The 17,216-nt window shown below is 41.3% G+C and overlaps 1 protein-coding gene across 4 annotated transcripts in view; it reads right to left on the reverse strand.

Annotated features, from left to right (window-relative positions):
* LOC135207798 (large ribosomal subunit protein uL6-like) overlaps positions 1-16,960 on the reverse strand; it is a 37,723-nt gene extending 20,763 nt beyond the window's left edge. The window contains exon 1 of one of the 4 annotated variants that reach the window (XM_064239625.1): positions 16,823-16,960. In XM_064239625.1, coding sequence (XP_064095695.1) covers positions 16,823-16,910 — 88 coding nt within the window. In that variant the 5' untranslated portion in view covers positions 16,911-16,960. Of the gene's footprint in view, positions 1-7,875; positions 7,971-16,578; positions 16,731-16,822 lie in introns of those variants that run through there. The other 3 variants (XM_064239627.1, XM_064239628.1, XM_064239626.1) reach the window with 3 other exon arrangements.
* Positions 16,961-17,216: the final 256 nt, after the last annotated feature.

Here is a 17,216-nt window from a genome sequence, read left to right on the forward strand (position 1 = left end):
CGAGAGAGAGAGAGGAGAGAAGAGAGAATTTCCTACAGTTAATTACAGTATGAATAACAAGCATAAAAATCAATATTAACTTTGAAAAACTATCATCAGTGCTATGATCGCTGATTACAAAAAAAGCGTGACGGTACGTTAGCAGCGAGCTCATCAGGGGCGGACGCTTAACAGGATAATAATGGAAACGGCGTATGTGTGAAGCCTCCACTAATGTGGCAACGATGATTTTGCCATTCTTAGCATGCAAACATTAAAGGTTTACATTTATTTCTGGCATACGATTATTAAAGAAATTCAAAATACTAATAAAGACTGAAATCAATGAAAAGTGCTAGCAGCAAAAAACAAAAAAGCAAAAAAAAAAAAAAAAAAAAAAAAGTAGTCGTTCCTCTGCACTTTTCCGTATTCGTTCCTCTATGGTTTTCGGCAGCCAGATGTACGAAAACGTTTAGAAACATTTGATTTTATCTACTTTTAGAAATATCTGTAATTTTTCGGGGTAATTTGGTTGCAAAAAAGGGATAATATACATGAATTAAATCAAAATTTTTTAAATAACAAAGTAAATTTAAACTAAATAACGAGTAAAGTAAACAGTTTAGGGAATAAAACTTTGCAGTTTCGTCGTCTGTCGTCGTCTGCTGTTCGAAAATGACATTGTTATGATACAATAAAGTTTCATACATACTTACCTGGGCAGATATTATACATAGCTATAGACTCCGTCGTTCCCGACAGAATTTCAAATTTCGCGGCACTCGCTACAGGTAGGTCAGGTGATCTACCGCCCTGCTCTGGGTGGCAGGACTAGGAACTATTCCCTGTTTTCTAATCAGATTCTCTCTTCCACCTGTCTCCTGCGGGGAGGCTGGGTGGGTCTTCAATTGTATAATATCTGCCAGGTAAGTATGTATGAAACTTTATTGTATCATAACAATGTCATTTTCATACATTCAACTTACCTGTCAGATATATAACATAGCTGATTGACACCCTTTGGTGGAGGGCAAGAGACAGCTAACCAACTGACTAGACAGGTAAACAACATATGTTGTAGGTATAAATAAACCTTAGTTCCTACCTCCTTTTTAGATGGAAGACTTCGTGGCTACTGCCCAGGAGTCTGCTTCATCTCAAGAGCCTTAGCGAGATAGTGATCTGTGGCCAAGAGTTCTTGTGGATCTGTCGATGGGGTCTCTCCACTTACTCGACAGAATCCTAACTGGCGTTTGTCAATGGGAGCACATCCGCTTATATGACAACACGCACTTATTTAAGGAGCACACAACCAATCCCGATCACCCGATCCTAACCCGTGTTAGTTCTAAGATTGCCTAGAGTTATCCCCAAACTCTTAGCAAACAACCACAAACTCGAAACTCATACATACAAAAATAACAAAATTTTTTGTACCCCTCTAATAGTCAGATGTCACTCGATTTTCAAATGAAGAGAAGTGAAGGTCCAGGCCTGTGCGACAACTGACACTCCCATACACCGAAAAACAAACCCGAGAACACATCCGACAAGAGGGTTACGTACATAATTTAAGGATTGGTGCTTTCTCCTTTACCCAGAACCGTCTGTGCTGACACAAACGGACTAAAGAAAAACATTTATCATACGTAACTCGCACGTCTTTTAAATAATGGGATGCAAACACAGAGTTGCATCTCCAATAAGTTGCGTCCAAAATGTTCTTTAGTGACATATTTCTTTGGAACGCCACGAGGTTGCGATTGCTCTAACTCGTGGGCTCTCACCCTTAAAAGAGTTAAAAGAATCATCTGGACAATTCTTATGAGCTTCTGAGATAACACTTCTAACAAAGAAGGCTAATGCGTTCTTGGACATTGCTCTCTTGGGGTCTTTCACTGAGCACCAAAGACCTTTGCATGCGAACCCCCCAACTGCTTCTTCCTGTCCAGATAAAATTTTAGAGCTCTAACTGGGCAAACAAAGGGATCTTTCTGCCTCTCTGCCCACCAAACTAGAAAGTCCTTTCACTTCGAAGCTCCTGGGCCAGGGATTCGAGGGGTTTTCATTTTGGCCAGAAAAAGGGACTGAAATGAACAAGAAATTGCAGAGTCTCCTTTGAAGCCAACTCTTGATTCAAGGGCGTGCAAACTCACTGATTCTTTTTGCCGTTGCAAGAGACATCAGAAACAAACACTTTCTAGTGATGTACGAAACGAAGCAGTGTGAAGTGGTTCGAATTCATCTGATGATAGAAAATTTAAGAACCACATCTAAGTTCCAGCTTGGAACCTTAGGTTCAAGTGATTTAGATGTTTCGAAGGAACGAATGAGGTCGTGCAAATCCTTATCATTTCGTCAGATCTAATCCTCTGTTTCTAAAGACTGCTGAAAGCATACTCCTGTACCCCTTAATAGTCGGTACCGAGAGATGCGACTTTTGTCTAAAGAAGACAGAAGGAAATCTGCAATTTCGGTCACAGAGGTACTGGAAGAGGACAGCTTCTTCGACCTACACCAGTTTTCTGAAAACTTCCCACTTCGATTGGTACACACGCCTAGTAGATGATCTGCGGGCTCTAGCAATTGCGTTTGCTGCCTGGCGAGAAAAAAAAAAACCCTCTCGCTCTGACAAGTCTTTCGATAGTCGAAGGCAGTCAGAGCAAGAGCGGGTAGATTTTGATGGTACCAATCTCGAAGTGGGGTTGTTGAGCAGATCTATTCTGTTTGGAAGAGATCTGGGGAAGTCCACTGTCCATTCCATCACCTCTGTGAACAAATTTGAGCTGGCCAATACGGAGCGATCAGAGTCATCTTGGTTCCTTCGGATGCACGAATTTTCTGACTACTTCCCCCAGTATCTTGAACGGGGGAAAAGCGTAAACGTCTATCCTGACCAGTCCAGGAGAAAGGCGTCTGTTGCATAAGCCCGGGGATCCTCCACCAGGCACAAAATGTTTCTATCCTTTTGGAGAGGGAATGTGGCGAAAAGATCTATTTGAGGCTTCCCCAAAGGAGCCAAAGGCTCTGACAGACTTCTGAGTGGAGTGTCCATTCTGTGGGAAGGACCTGGAATCTCCTGCTCAATCTGTCCGCTCTCACATTCCTCTCCCTTGAACAAACCTTGTTAGAAGAACTACCTTCCTTTGGTTCGCCCAAATCAATAGATCCTTGCCAGCTCGTACAGAGCAAAAGAGTGCGTCCCTCCTTGCTTCTTGACATAAGCCAGAGCTGTCGTATTGTCTGAATTTATCTGCACGACTTTGCCTCTGACTAAGTGTTCGAAGCTCTTTAGCGCCAGGTGAATTGCTAAGAGCTCTTTGCAATTTATGTGCCATGCCATGACACTGTTCTGCAGACCAGGTGCCTGACACTTCTTTGGATCCCAATGTTGCACCCCAGCCCGCCTCCGAGGCGTCTGAAAACAATGTCAGGCTTGGGTTCCGTACTTGCAGGGACACTCCTTTGTTTTCCCTTAATGGAATCAACCACCACTTCAAATGATGTTTTATTTCTTCCGAGATTGGGAACGTGTCCGAGAGCTGACCTGTCTTCCAACTCCAACTTCTTCTTAGGAAGAACTGAAGCGGTCGAAGATGTAATCTTCCTAAGAGAAAGAACTGTTTCGAGCGAGGAAAGGGTTGCCCAGAAGGCTCAGCCATTCCCTCGCTGAAGTGCGCTCTTTCCCTAGAAAGTTCGATACTGTGGCACAGCCTTTCTTTATTCTCTCTTGAGATGGAAAAACTCGAAAACCCCGAGAATCCATCTGAATCCCCAGATAAACCACGTTCTGGCTGGGGATCATCTGAGACTTCTCGAGGTTCACGATCAATCCCAAAGATTTTGTCATTCCAGTGTTAATAACAGGTCTCCAAACATTGCTTTTGAGACCTGGCTCTGATGAGCCAGTCGTCCAGGTACAGGGAGACATTTATCCCATTTCAAATGTAAGTGCCTTGCTACATTTTTCATCACGTCTGTGAAGACTTGAGGAGCCGTGGACAGGCCGAAACACAGGGCCCTGAACTGATAATTTCTTCCTTCGAACATAAATCGAAGGTACTTCCTCGACGAATGGTGGATCGGGATGTGGAAGTATGCGTCCTGAAGGTCTAGGGACAACCATCCAATCCCCTTGCCGCAGTGCTGCAAGGACTGAAGCAGACGTTTCCATGCTGAACTTCTGTGTTCGACAAATTTGTTCAGCGCACTTACGTCCAGACCGGTCTCCATCCCCCGAGGCTTTTGCTACAAGAAACAAGCGATTGTAAAACACCCCGGGGAGTTGCAATCCAGCACTAGCTCTATTGCTCTTTTGTCCCACATCTGTTCCACCATCTGACGAAGAGTATCCATCAGAACAGGGTCCCTGTATCTGGCGGACAATTCCCTCGGTGATGTTGTCAAGGGAGGAATGTCCTTGAATGGGATGCGATACCCCTTCTTGATAATCGACATCGTCCAAGGAATTCGCTCCTATGTCTTCCCAGGCTTTCGCAAAAAGAATGTAACCTGCTCCTACGGGTGTCTGGAGGCAGAATTCTCACTCCCTTTCTTAAAGGGACGGAAGGAAGACCTGCCCCTCTTTTCGGTTGACTTCCTTCTGGCGATCGATCTAGTTGGAAGACCTCCTCGAAAGGGCTGCTGCTGAGTGGGCGAGCCACTTTCTTTTCCTCACTAGCCACAGGCCTATTCTTCCTTGAGGATTGTCTAAGGAGATCCTGGGTGGCCTTTTCCGTCAGAGAATGCGCGATGTCCTTCACCAACTGCGAGGGAAAAGGTGTTCAGAGAGAGGCGCAAACAATAAGGCGGCTCTCTGCGAAGGAGAGACGGCCTTCGTGAGGAAAGCACTGTGCACCGCCCTTTTCTTTAAAACTCCTGCACCAAAGAGGGAGCATACCTCAGCCGATCCATCCTGAACAGCCTTATCAATGCAGGCGAGGATGCAATTTAGGGTTTCTGGGTCGAGTTGTTCCTTTTCCTGAGATTTCTTGGCCAGAACCCCAAGGGACCAATCTAAGAAGTTAAAAACTTCTAAAGTGTGAAAAAGTCCCTTGAGGAGGTGGTCCGTTTCCGAAAGCCCCATGTTTACCTTCGCTGCATTCAAGGCGTGTCTTCTCGACGAATCCACCAAACTCGAGAAGTCTGATTCAGCTGAAACGGACAGAGACAATCCCATATCCTCTCCCGTTTCGTACCAAATGCTCTCCTCCTGTAAGTTTAGCGGGAGGCATACAAAAGACCCGTCCTTCCTAACTCCTTCTTCTTCTTGAACCGGAGACAAGAGATTGTAGAGCCCTCCTCATAGATATAGCAGGCTTCATTTTAAGGAAAGAGGAAGACTTGTTGTGTTTTCGTGCTCGAAAACTGAGAGCGTGGAGAAGGGGGAGCAGCTGGCGTCAAAGAGTCTCCATATTCCTCCAATAGAAGGGACGAAAGAACTTTATAATTAGAAGAACCTTCCTTCATTTCGTCCTCCGAGGCATCTTCTGGGTTGATAGGCTCGGAAGGAGAAGGCTCTCTTCTTTCTTCTGACTCTTCTCTTACTCTCTTACGAGTGTCAGGCTCTTCATACGAGGAATGCGCCTGGTGTACAGCAGGAGTATCTCGCCTGGGAGGAGTAACGTTTTTGGAATACTCCTGGCGCTTGGCAGGCGCAGAGCGCCTCGAATACTCCTGGCTTCTAGTAGGCGCATTTTGTTCAGAATACTCCTGGCGCGTGGTAGGAGTATTAAGTTCAGAATACTCCTGGCGCCTGGGAGGAGTATAAGCTTCGGAATACTCCTGGCGCCTGGGAGGAGTATTAAGTCCAGAGTACTCCTGGCGCCTGGGAGGAGTATAAGCTTCGGAATACTCCTGGCGCCTGGGAGGAGTATTCAGTTCAGAATACTCCTGGCGCCTGGAGAGTATCTAGGTCCGACGACTCCTGGCGCCTGGTAGGAGCACGTCGTTCCAAACACTCCTGATCCTTAGAATGCGTCTGATGTTTAGTATGAGTATTGATTCCGGTAGGCGCTTTCCGTCTCACAAGCGCTCTACTCCTAACAGGATCTTCCTCTTCAGCTAACTCTTGGCGCTTGATTGAAGATCTTGAATGTGTACTGGCTCGTTGCGCCTACTCGGAGCCTGGCTTCTGGTTGGCGCCCTACTCTTGACAGGAGTAACTTCCTTTCTTACTTCTCTCCTGTCTAGCGCACCGCTCCCCCCAGAGATGGCCGCCTGTGCGACAACTCCCCTGAAGGATGCGTCGCGCCCGACAGGAGAAAGGTATTTAGATCTTTTAATAGGAAGCCTATCATCCTTCTTACGAGTAGGCTCCTTATAACGAGTTCCTACTAACAAGGCTAATTGCTCTTGCATATTCTTCAAAATTTTCTGGTTGAGGAATCTTCCGAATTAGGAGAGGGAGATCTGGAAGGCGCTCTAGGATCCCTTCCAGACCCAGAGTCTGAATGTATTCTCGCCTTCTTTATTACCGAAGGCGCTTCCTCCTTCCGAGAAGCGCTCGGGACTCGAATTGAGCTCATGCTCTTTCATACTCCTCTTCAAAGGACGGGAAAGATTCGACTCCTTCCATCCTCTTCTCGAGAGGTGAACTAGACGACGAAAAGCACTCTCGAAGGACGCTTTTCCTTATAGCGGTCCTTGGCAGTCGATACGATCGATGTTTCTGCCGAAGGGACGCCTGATCGTTGGGGATTCTCCACAACCCCCGTACGGCTTTCGACTTTCCTTCTCCTCCGGGCCAGGGAGCTTGGAAGAGGTCTAGGCCTGGGAGCGTCGCAGAGACGACCAGAGCGCCCCTCCACTACACTGGGGACACTAACATCACTACCACATTCACTTTCCTTACCTTCCAATGCTGCGACTTTTTCCTGCATTTTTCTGAAGGGAAGCTCTAAGTTCTGCTATTTCCGAAGCAGAACTAGAGGGATTAGCAATTTGTGAACGGGCTGAAACAGAATGGTCATGATTATCATAGGAAGAAGCTACAGAGCTAGATAGTAAATCATGAGAGGCAGACATTCTGCGGGTTTTATAAGCCGCCTTCCTCTCTCTATCTTTCTCTAACTTCTTCAAGTAAGAAGTTAGATTCTTCCACTCTTGTGCACTCAGTTTCTCACACTCGTTACAACGTATTCTCAATCGAACATTCAACATTCTACACCCCCTACAAATAGTGTGAGGATCTACCGAAGCTTTCGGAATCCTCACCTTCTTAGCCCATCATTCACACACACTCTGAAACTAACACTAGAATCAGACATATTCACAAATTCCAAAAAACCAAGTCCAAAAAACAGTCCACGATAGCGAATGCCAAACAACGATCCAAGTACGTCACCAAATATCAGCGAGAGATGATCAAAAGCTTTGCGAAAAACGAATTCTAGTCAGGAGGAAGTAACAACAATGTTGATACAGCCGGCGACAGAGAGAATCTGATTAGAAAACGGGAATAGTTCCTAGTCCTGCCACCCAGAGCAGGGCGGTAGATCACCTGACCTACCTGTAGCGAGTGCCGCGAAATTTGAAATTCTGTCGGGAACGACGGAGTCTATAGCTATGTATATATCTGACAGGTAAGTTGAATGTATGAAATTGTGTTTATGGCGCGCGCGCTTAGAAACCAGGAACAGCAACGGGTTTAAAGTGCAATGTGGAGTGAACTGAGACCAAAATGTGTATAATAACAATCAAATAAGCACTGTGGAGTTTCAGTTGTGATGGCAGTAAGGATAAAAACCGCCGATTACAAGGTAAGAATGAATTCAGTTCCAACCATAACCCCGGGAATAACAAGTTTCATACTTTCACTAATATAGGCAACAAAATGTTGTTTTATTGTGCTGATTACAACTGCAATCTTGAGTAAGATCAATAAACGTTACATACATACGCTAACATTGTTCAAATGAGTGCTGGGAAGGCTGGGGAAAGATGGTGGCCGTCACTGATGAGAACCGTCCATGCAAAACGTAGCCGCCATATTGGATTTCAAAACTGCCTTGAAAACATATTTTACGAAGAGCTCACATGCTTATTTTAGTTCGTATGGGGCTTTCATATATCACAATATGTTGACGAAACTTCAGTCTTTTAAATGGTATGCTTAGAGTTGCAATTGTATTCATGTTTCACCAATTAAATATCGAGTGAATAAGACCCGTCTACCGTGATGAGGGTTGGCCTGTCGTGATGTTTCCCCCTATATCTGACAGGTAAGTTGAATGTATAAAAACATATTTTACAAAGAGCTCACATGCTTATTTGAGTTCGTATGGGGCTTTCATATATCACAATATGTTGACGAAACTTCAGTCTTTTAAATGGTATGCTTAGAGTTGCAATTGTATTCATGTTTCACCAATTAAATATCGAGTGAATAAGACCCGTCCACCATGATGAGGGTTGGCATGTCGTGATATTCTACCCTAATAAAAGATATATATGCGCATTACGATTATAACAATTACATGAATAGCTGATAACAATCTGCATGAATAACTGGTAAACTGTTCTGCAAGACAGTTGAGTATAGCAATTATTTACAGTAGGTACGAAAGTCAAGATGTCGTGACGTCATAATACAGAACTTAAAAGAACGTTCTAGGGGGAAACATCACAACAGGCCAACCCTCATCACGGTAGACGGGTCTTATTCACTCGATATTTAATTGGTGAAACATGAATACAATTGCAACTCTAAGCATACCATTTAAAAGACAAGTTTCGTCAACATATTGTGATATATGAAAGCCCCATACGAACTAAAATAAGCATGTGAGCTCTTCGTAAAATATGTTTTCAAGGCAGTTTTTAAATCCAATATGGCGGCTACGTTTTTCATGGACGGTTCTCATCAGTGACGGCCACCATCTTTCCCCAGCCTTCCCAGCACTCATTTGAACAATGTTAGCGTATGTATGTAACGTTTATTGATCTTACTCAAGATTGCAGTTGTAATCAGCACAATAAAACAACATTTTGTTGCCTATATTAGTGAAAGTATGAAACTTGTTATTCCCGGGGTTATGGTTGGAACTGAATTCATTCTTACCTTGTAATCGGCGATTTTTATCCTTGCTGCCATCACAACTGAAACTCCACAGTGCTTATTTGATTGTTATTATACACATTTTGGTCTCAGTTCACTCCACATTGCACTTTAAACCCGTTCTGTTCCTGGTTTCTAAGCGCCTGCGCGCCATAAACACAATTTTTACAAACAGCAGACGACGACAGACGACCGAAACTGCAAAGTTTTATTCCCTAAACTGTTTACTTTTACTCGTTATTTAGTTTAAATTTACATTGTTATTTAAAAATTCTGATTTAATTCATGTATATTATCTTTTTGCAACAAAATTTAAATTTCCCCCGAAAAATTTTACAGATATTTCTAACGTAGATAAAATCAAATGTTTCTAACGTTTTCGTACATCTGGCTGCCCGAAAACCATAGAGGAACGAATAACGGAAAAGTGCATAGAGGAACGACTAAGTTTTTTTTTTTTTTTTTTTTTGCTTTTTTTGTTTTTGCTAGCATTTTTCATTGATTTCAGTCTTTATTAGTATTTTGAATTTCTTAAATAATCGTATGCCAGAAATAAATGTAGGGTAGATCATCACAGCAGGCCAGCTACCATCAATGCAAGCCACCCTCCGAAAAAAGTACTTATAAACGCGTCCTGACACCCGAGATGGGCATCAGTCGCGACTTGTTGTTGGTGAGAAACGGAGCTAAAGGACCTCTACTCTCCTTTCGAAGTAAGTATTTTCCCCAAAGTTAGAAATTAAGGCCAAATTTTAAGATTTAAACAGATTTAAACAGAGGGTACTGAAAACGGTCTCAAACGTAGTGCAAATCTCACCAAAACGCGTTCAACATTTTTACTTACAACTCGAGGTATTTAGAAGATTGACGCCATCTCGATGTTTACGGAGTAGCTTGTGTCAATAAAACTAACCATTTCTGTGATAAATCCGCACACCACTTGTACCCACAGACGCTGGAGCACTTTTATCACAACAATCGAAACACGATTTCTCATCAACAACAAGCCAGGCGTAAACAGCTGTTGGGGTAGAAGATGACGAGAAGCGTGCTCTTGGCTAATTTTTAAATAAGTAGTAAAACATCAATATTTACATATTTATGATGATTAATTTGAAAATATTCGTTATTGAAAAAGTAACTCGACTGACTCAAATTTAAGTAATTATTTTTCTGAATTAGAAACGTTCTTTCAAGTTCTGTATTATGACGTCACGACATCTTGACTTTCGTACCTATTGTAAATATTGCTATACTCAACTGTCATTGCAGAACAGTTTACCAGTTATTCATGCAGATTGTTATCAGCTATACATGTAATTGTTATAATCGTAATGCGCATATATATCTTTACTATTTACTTTTGGATATATGAAGATGTTTTACTGCTGGATTATCGCCGTAGTGTGACGCAATCGTTTCGGTCCATGGGCCTCTTGTCTGTTTTCGCACCATAAGAAATTATGGGGCCGAATTTGCAATGACCAAAGTCGTTAAAAGAGGAAAGTTAGCATTGAGGGGCATATGTTTTGACTGAGAAAAATACAAAATTTATTCAATAGCTAGCTTGTAAAAATACTTGGTTATAAAAACTTGATTGACAACTAAGCAGCATGTCTACTATGGGTTTCAGAGGACAGTGGCAAGCATTTTTTGGTTTTGGCAATAACCTATTTTCTGTAACGAACACTCTTAACAGAACGAGATTTTGCTATAGTGGCATTACACCCAGTGCCGTAATTTATAAGGGTATCGTGAATCACTAATCGTAAAGAATAACGGACACTTGTCCTTGTACCAAGAGACAAAACTCCATTATGCAGAAATGGATACGAACACGCGTATAAAGCTCCCACCTACTCTCCCCAACCCCCCCCCCACCCCCTCCACCGCCATCCCTTTTCTTCTTCGTTCCTCCGCCTTCCCCTTCCTTTCTCTCTCTCTCTCTCTCTCTCTCTCTGTTGCCATTCGGTATGTGTTGACCCTCCAAACGGTGGGTATAAGACTACACACAAAACGTTGAAATTGGTGAAATTAGGCTATGTATTGGAAGTATAGTATACATAAATAGCAATTTTATCATTATTGCATTACTATGACAACTAGAATTCATGGAAACAGTTTATAACCTGTTAACGTCATCCCCAACGTAATAATACGTTCAAGACTTTAACTGTGCTTGTCAAGCCGTCAGCCCCGTAATAATACGTTTACTCGTATAGAAAGTGTAGGAACATCATTTGGTAACACTCTCAGCACATGGGAAACTTATTTCCAGCCTGGCAACTCTTTCCTGGTGGTCGCTTATGCTAGAAAACTGCCTGTCCCTGTTGGTTTTCTTTCAATACGAACTTCGGGCGTTTTATCGAGACAAATTGGATTTCGCGTCTTTCACAATGAATGTCCCAAAGAGGAGGCATATTTCTTTAGGTGAGATCAATCAAATACTAGATGAGAGTGTATATGATAACTATTTTGATGATGAGAGCTCTAGTTCTGAATCCTCCAGTGATGATACAAACTTTTCCTTCCATTGCGGGAGTGGAAGATGACTTTTCTTTGCCGAGTGACTGGACTCCGAGAGAGAGAGAGAGAATTTCCTACAGTTAATTACAGTATGAATAACAAGCATAAAAATCAATATTAACTTTGAAAAACTATCATCAGTGCTATGATCGCTGATTACAAAAAAAAAGCGTGACGGTACGTTAGCAGCGAGCTCATCAGGGCGGACGCTTAACAGGGATAATGGAACGGCGTATGTGTGAAGCTCCACTAATGTGGCAACGATGATTTTTGCCATTCTTAGCATGCAAACATTAAAGCATGCAAACATTAAAGGTTACATTTATTTCTGGCATAAACGATTATTTTTAAGAAATTCAAAATACTAATAAAGACTGAAATCAATGAAAAGTGCTAGCAAAAAAACAAAAAAAAGCAAAAAAAAAAAAAAAAACGTTAGTCGTTCCTCTATGCACTTTTCCGTATTCGTTCCTCTATGGTTTTCGGCAGCCAGATGTACGAAAACGTTAGAAACATTTGATAATATCTACGTTAGAAATATCTGTAATTTTTCGGGGTAATTTGGTTGCAAAAAAGGGATAATATACATGAATTTAAATCAAATTTTTAAATAACAATGTAAATTTAAACTAAATAACGAGTAAAGTAAACCAAAAAGTTTATGGGAATAAAACTTTGCAGTTTCGTCGTCTGTCGTCGTCTGCTGTTTGTAATTGTGTTTTATGGCGCGCGCGCTTAGAAACCAGGAACAGCAACGGGTTTAAAGTGCAATGTGGAGTGAACTGAGACCAAAATGTGTATAATAACAATCAAATAAGCACTGTGGAGTTTCAGTTGTGATGGCAGTAAGGATAAAAACCGCCGATTACAAGGTAAGAATGAATTCAGTTCCAACCATAACCCCGGGAATAACAAGTTTCATACTTTCACTAATATAGGCAACAAAATGTTGTTTTATTGTGCTGATTACAACTGCAATCTTTGAGTAAGATCAATAAACGTTACATACATACGCTAACATTGTTCAATGAGTGCTGGGAAGGCTTGGGGAAAGATGGTGTCCGTCACTGATGAGAAACCGTCCATGAAAAAACGTAGCCGCCATATTGGATTTCAAAACTGCCTTGAAAAACATATTTTACGAAGAGCTCACATGCTTATTTTTAGTTCGTATGGGCTTTCATATATCACAATATGTTGACGAAACTTCAGTCTTTTAAATGGTATGCTAGAGTTGCAATTGTATTCAGTTTCACAATAAATATCGACCGTGAATAAGACCCGTCTACCGTGATGAGGGTTGGCCTGTACTGATGTTTCCCCCTAACCTTTAATGTTTGCATGCTTTAATGTTTGCATGCTAAGAATGGCAAAATCATCGTTGCCACATTAGTGGAGGCTTCACACATACGCCGTTCCATTATCCTGTTAAGCGTCCGCCCCTGATGAGCTCGCTGCTAACGTACCGTCACGCTTTTTTTGTAATCAGCGATCATAGCACTGATGATAGTTTTTCAAAGTTAATATTGATTTTTATGCTTGTTATTCATACTGTAATTAACTGTAGGAAATTCTCTCTCTCTCTCTCGGAGTCCAGTCACTCGGCAAAGAAAGTCATCTTTCACTCCCGCAATTGGAAGAAAAGTTTGTATCATCACTGGAGGATTCAGAACTAGAGCTCTCATCATCAAATAGGTTATCAATATCACACTCCTCATCTAGTATTTGATGATCTCACCTAAAGAAATATGCCTCCTCTTTGGGACATTCATTGTGAAAGACGCGAAATCCAATTTGTCTCGATAAACGCCCCGAAGCGTATTGAAAGAAAACCAACAGGGACAGGCAGTTTTCTAGCATAAGCGACCACCAGGAAAGAGTTGCCAGGCTGGAAATAAGTTTCCCATGTGCGCGAGAGTGTTTACCAAATGATGTTCCTACACTTTCTATACGAGTAAACGTATTATTCGGGGCTGACGGCTTGACAAGCAGCAAAAGTTTAAAGTCTTGAACGTAATACCCGTTGAAGGCGCTACCGAGTAGATCGCGGTAAACGTATTATTACGTGGGTGACGCTTAACAGGTTATAAACTGTTTCCATGAATTCTAGTTGTCATAGTAATGCAATAATGATAAAATTGCTTTAATATTTATGTATATATACTTCCAATACATAGCCTAATTTCACCAATTTCAACGTTTTGGTGTGGAGTCTTATACCCAGTTTGGAGGTTCAACACATACCGAATGGCAACAGAGAGAGAGAGAGAGAGAGAGAGAGAGAGGAGAGAGAGAGAGAGAGAGAAAGGAAGGCGGAGGAACGAAGAAGAAAAGGGATGGCGGTGGAGGGGGGGGGGGTGGGGAGAGGGTAGGTGGAGCTTTATACGCGTGTTCGTATTCCATTTCTGCATAATGGAGTTTTTGTCTCTTGGTACAAGGACAAGTGTCGTTATTCTTTACGATTAGTGATTCACGATACCCTTATAAATTACGGCACTGGGTGTAATGCACTATAGCAAAATCTCGTTCTGTTAAGAGTGTTCGTTACAGAAATAGGTATTGCCCAAAAAACCTGCTTGCACTGTCTCTGAAACCCATAGTAGACATGCTGCTTAGTTGTCAATCAAGTTTTTATAACCAAGTATTTTTTACAAGCTAGCTATTGAATAAATTTGTATTTTTCTCAGTCAAAAACATATGCCCCTCAATGCTAACTTTCCTCTTTTAACGACTTTCTGGTCATTGCAAATTCGGCCCCATAATTTCTTATGGTGCGAAAACAGACAAGAGGCCCATGGACCGAAAACGATTGCGTCACACTACGGCGATAATCCAGCAGTAAAACATCTTCTATATCCAAAAAGTAAAAAATAAAGATATATATGCGCATTACGATTATAACAATTACATGTATAGCTGATAACAATCTGCATGAATAACTGGTAAACTGTTCTGCAATGACAGTTGAGTATAGCAATTATTTACAATAGGTACGAAAGTCAAGATGTCGTGACGTCATAATACAGAACTTGAAAGAACGTTCTAATTCAGAAAAATAATTACTTAAATTTGAGTCAGAGTCGAGTTACTTTTTCAATAACGAATATTTTCAAATTAATCATCATAAATATGTAAAAATATTGATGTTTTACTACTTATTTAAAAATTAGCCAAGAGCACGCTTCTCGTCATCTTCTAACCCCAACAGCTGTTTTTACGCCTGGCTTGTTGTTGATGAGAATCGTGTTTCGATTGTTGTGATAAAAGTGCTCCAGCGTCTGTGGGTACCAGTGGTGTGCGGATTTATCATAGGAAATGGTTAGTTTATTGACACAAGCTACTCCGTAAACATCGAGATGGCGTCAATCTTCTAAAATACTCGAGGTTGTAAGTAAAAATGTTGAACGCGTTTTGGTGAGATTGCACTACGTTTGAGACCGTTTCAGTACCCTCTGTTTAAATCTTAAAATTTGGCCTTAATTTCTAACTTTGGAGAAAATACTTACTTCGAAAGGAGAGTAGAGGTCTTTAGCTCCGTCACCAACAAGAAGTCGCGACTGATGCCCATCTCGGGTGTCAGGACCCGTTATAATGTACTTTTTCGGAGGGTGGCTTGCATTGATGGTAGGTGGCCTGCTTGGCCTGCTGTGATGATCTACCCTATTTAAAAATTAGCCAAGAGCACGCTTCTCGTCATCTTCTACCCCAACAGCTGTTTACGCCTGGCTTGTTGTTGATGAGAAATCGTGTTTCGATTGTTGTGATAAAAGTGCTCCAGCGTCTGTGGGTACAAGTGGTGTGCGGATTTATCACAGGAAATGGTTAGTTTATTGACACAAGCTACTCCGTAAACATCGAGATGGCGTCAATCTTCTAAATACCTCGAGTTGTAAGTAAAAATGTTGAACGCGTTTTGGTGAGATTTGCACTACGTTTGAGACCGTTTTCAGTACCCTCTGTTTAAATCTTAAAATTTGGCCTTAATTTCTAACTTTGGAGAAAATACTTACTTCGAAAGGAGAGTAGAGGTCTTTAGCTCCGTTTCTCACCAACAACAAGTCGCGACTGATGCCCATCTCGGGTGTCATACCGCGTTATAATGTACTTTTTCGGAGGGTGGCTTGCATTGATGGTAGGTGGCCTGCTTGGCCTGCTGTGATGATCTACCCTAATTCAGAAAAATAATTACTTAAATTTGAGTCAAAGTCGAGTTACTTTTCAATAACGAATATTTTCAAATTATCATCACAAAATATGTAAATATTGATGTTTTACTACTTTTTTACTCCTAGCTTGTTGTTGGTGAGAAATCGTGTTTCGATTGTTGTGATGAAAGTGCTCCAGCGTCTTGTGGGCACAAGTGGTGTGCGGATTTATCACAGGAAATGGTTAGTTTATTGACACAAGCTACTCCGTAAACATCGAGATGGCGTCAATCTTCTAAATACCTCGAGTTGTAAGTAAAAATGTTGAACGCGTTTTGGTGAGATTTGCACTACGTTTGAGACCGTTTTCAGTACCCTCTGTTTAAATCTTAAAATTTGGCCTTAATTTCTAACTTTGGAGAAAATACTTACTTCGAAAGGAGAGTAGAGGTCTTTAGCTCCGTTTCTCACCAACAACAAGTCGCGACTGATGCCCATCTCGGGTGTCAGGACGCGTTATAATGTACTTTTTCGGAGGGTGGCAAGCGTTGATTGTAGGTGGCCTGGTTTCCACCCTATACCTTACCTATTTCCTCAATAAAGCTTAATATTAATTATAAACCACTTCCTCAACCAATAATATGTAAAATATAACCTCAATTTAGCCTAGCTTGAATAAAATGGAAATCGCATGACTGAATTACGTCCCATAACCTTTCACCAAATCGGCCCCTAGACAAATTTTCAAATGCCATAGCGTAATACGGCGTGTATTTAAAATGAAAATTTCACAACAGAATTAACAAACGTATTAATTGCAATCACTACTACATCTTTACATAAAAACAACTACACAGGAAAAGGACTTACAAACGACAATTGAACGGTGCAACGAATTCCTTTCGGGCACCACCGAAGCAATGTTTACATCGGTGGGAAACCACGGGTAAAAAGAACGTCAAATTTGCCACCTTTGAATAATCATATTCTAAAAATTACAACCCAGCGTCATAGTTGATGGAATGCTTCACACGTCCCTTACATTATATTTGTTACAAGCGAGAGATTAACAAGATTAAAACTGATATAAAGAATGTTCTCTCTTGTTCATTACCTTCAGCCGGACCAAGTTGATAGAAAGAACTACTAGAAGCGCATCTGTGTGATATGAAAATAAATTTCTCAATAAAAATAGTTTGCATTTCTTTTAATAAAAATATTATATCAATATAAGTTTTTAATTATAATTTTTGTATTACTATATACATAATTATTTGTAAATAAATGATTTTGTCAAGGATTTCTTAATTTCATTCTATATAATATCAACCAGATGACGCTCAATTCTTCTTCTACTTAAAACGATTCTCGGCCTGTGTATAAATGTCAACAAAATTATGGCTAAACCAGGACGTTAACTAACAAAACAATGCTTTCATAAATAATAGGCACTTGCTGCCATTGTAACTGGACATGAAATATAGGAATAGAATAAACAACGAGTCCTT

Source organism: Macrobrachium nipponense, chromosome 34 (genome assembly GCF_015104395.2).
Source record: "Macrobrachium nipponense isolate FS-2020 chromosome 34, ASM1510439v2, whole genome shotgun sequence".
Lineage (NCBI taxonomy): Eukaryota > Metazoa > Arthropoda > Malacostraca > Decapoda > Palaemonidae > Macrobrachium > Macrobrachium nipponense.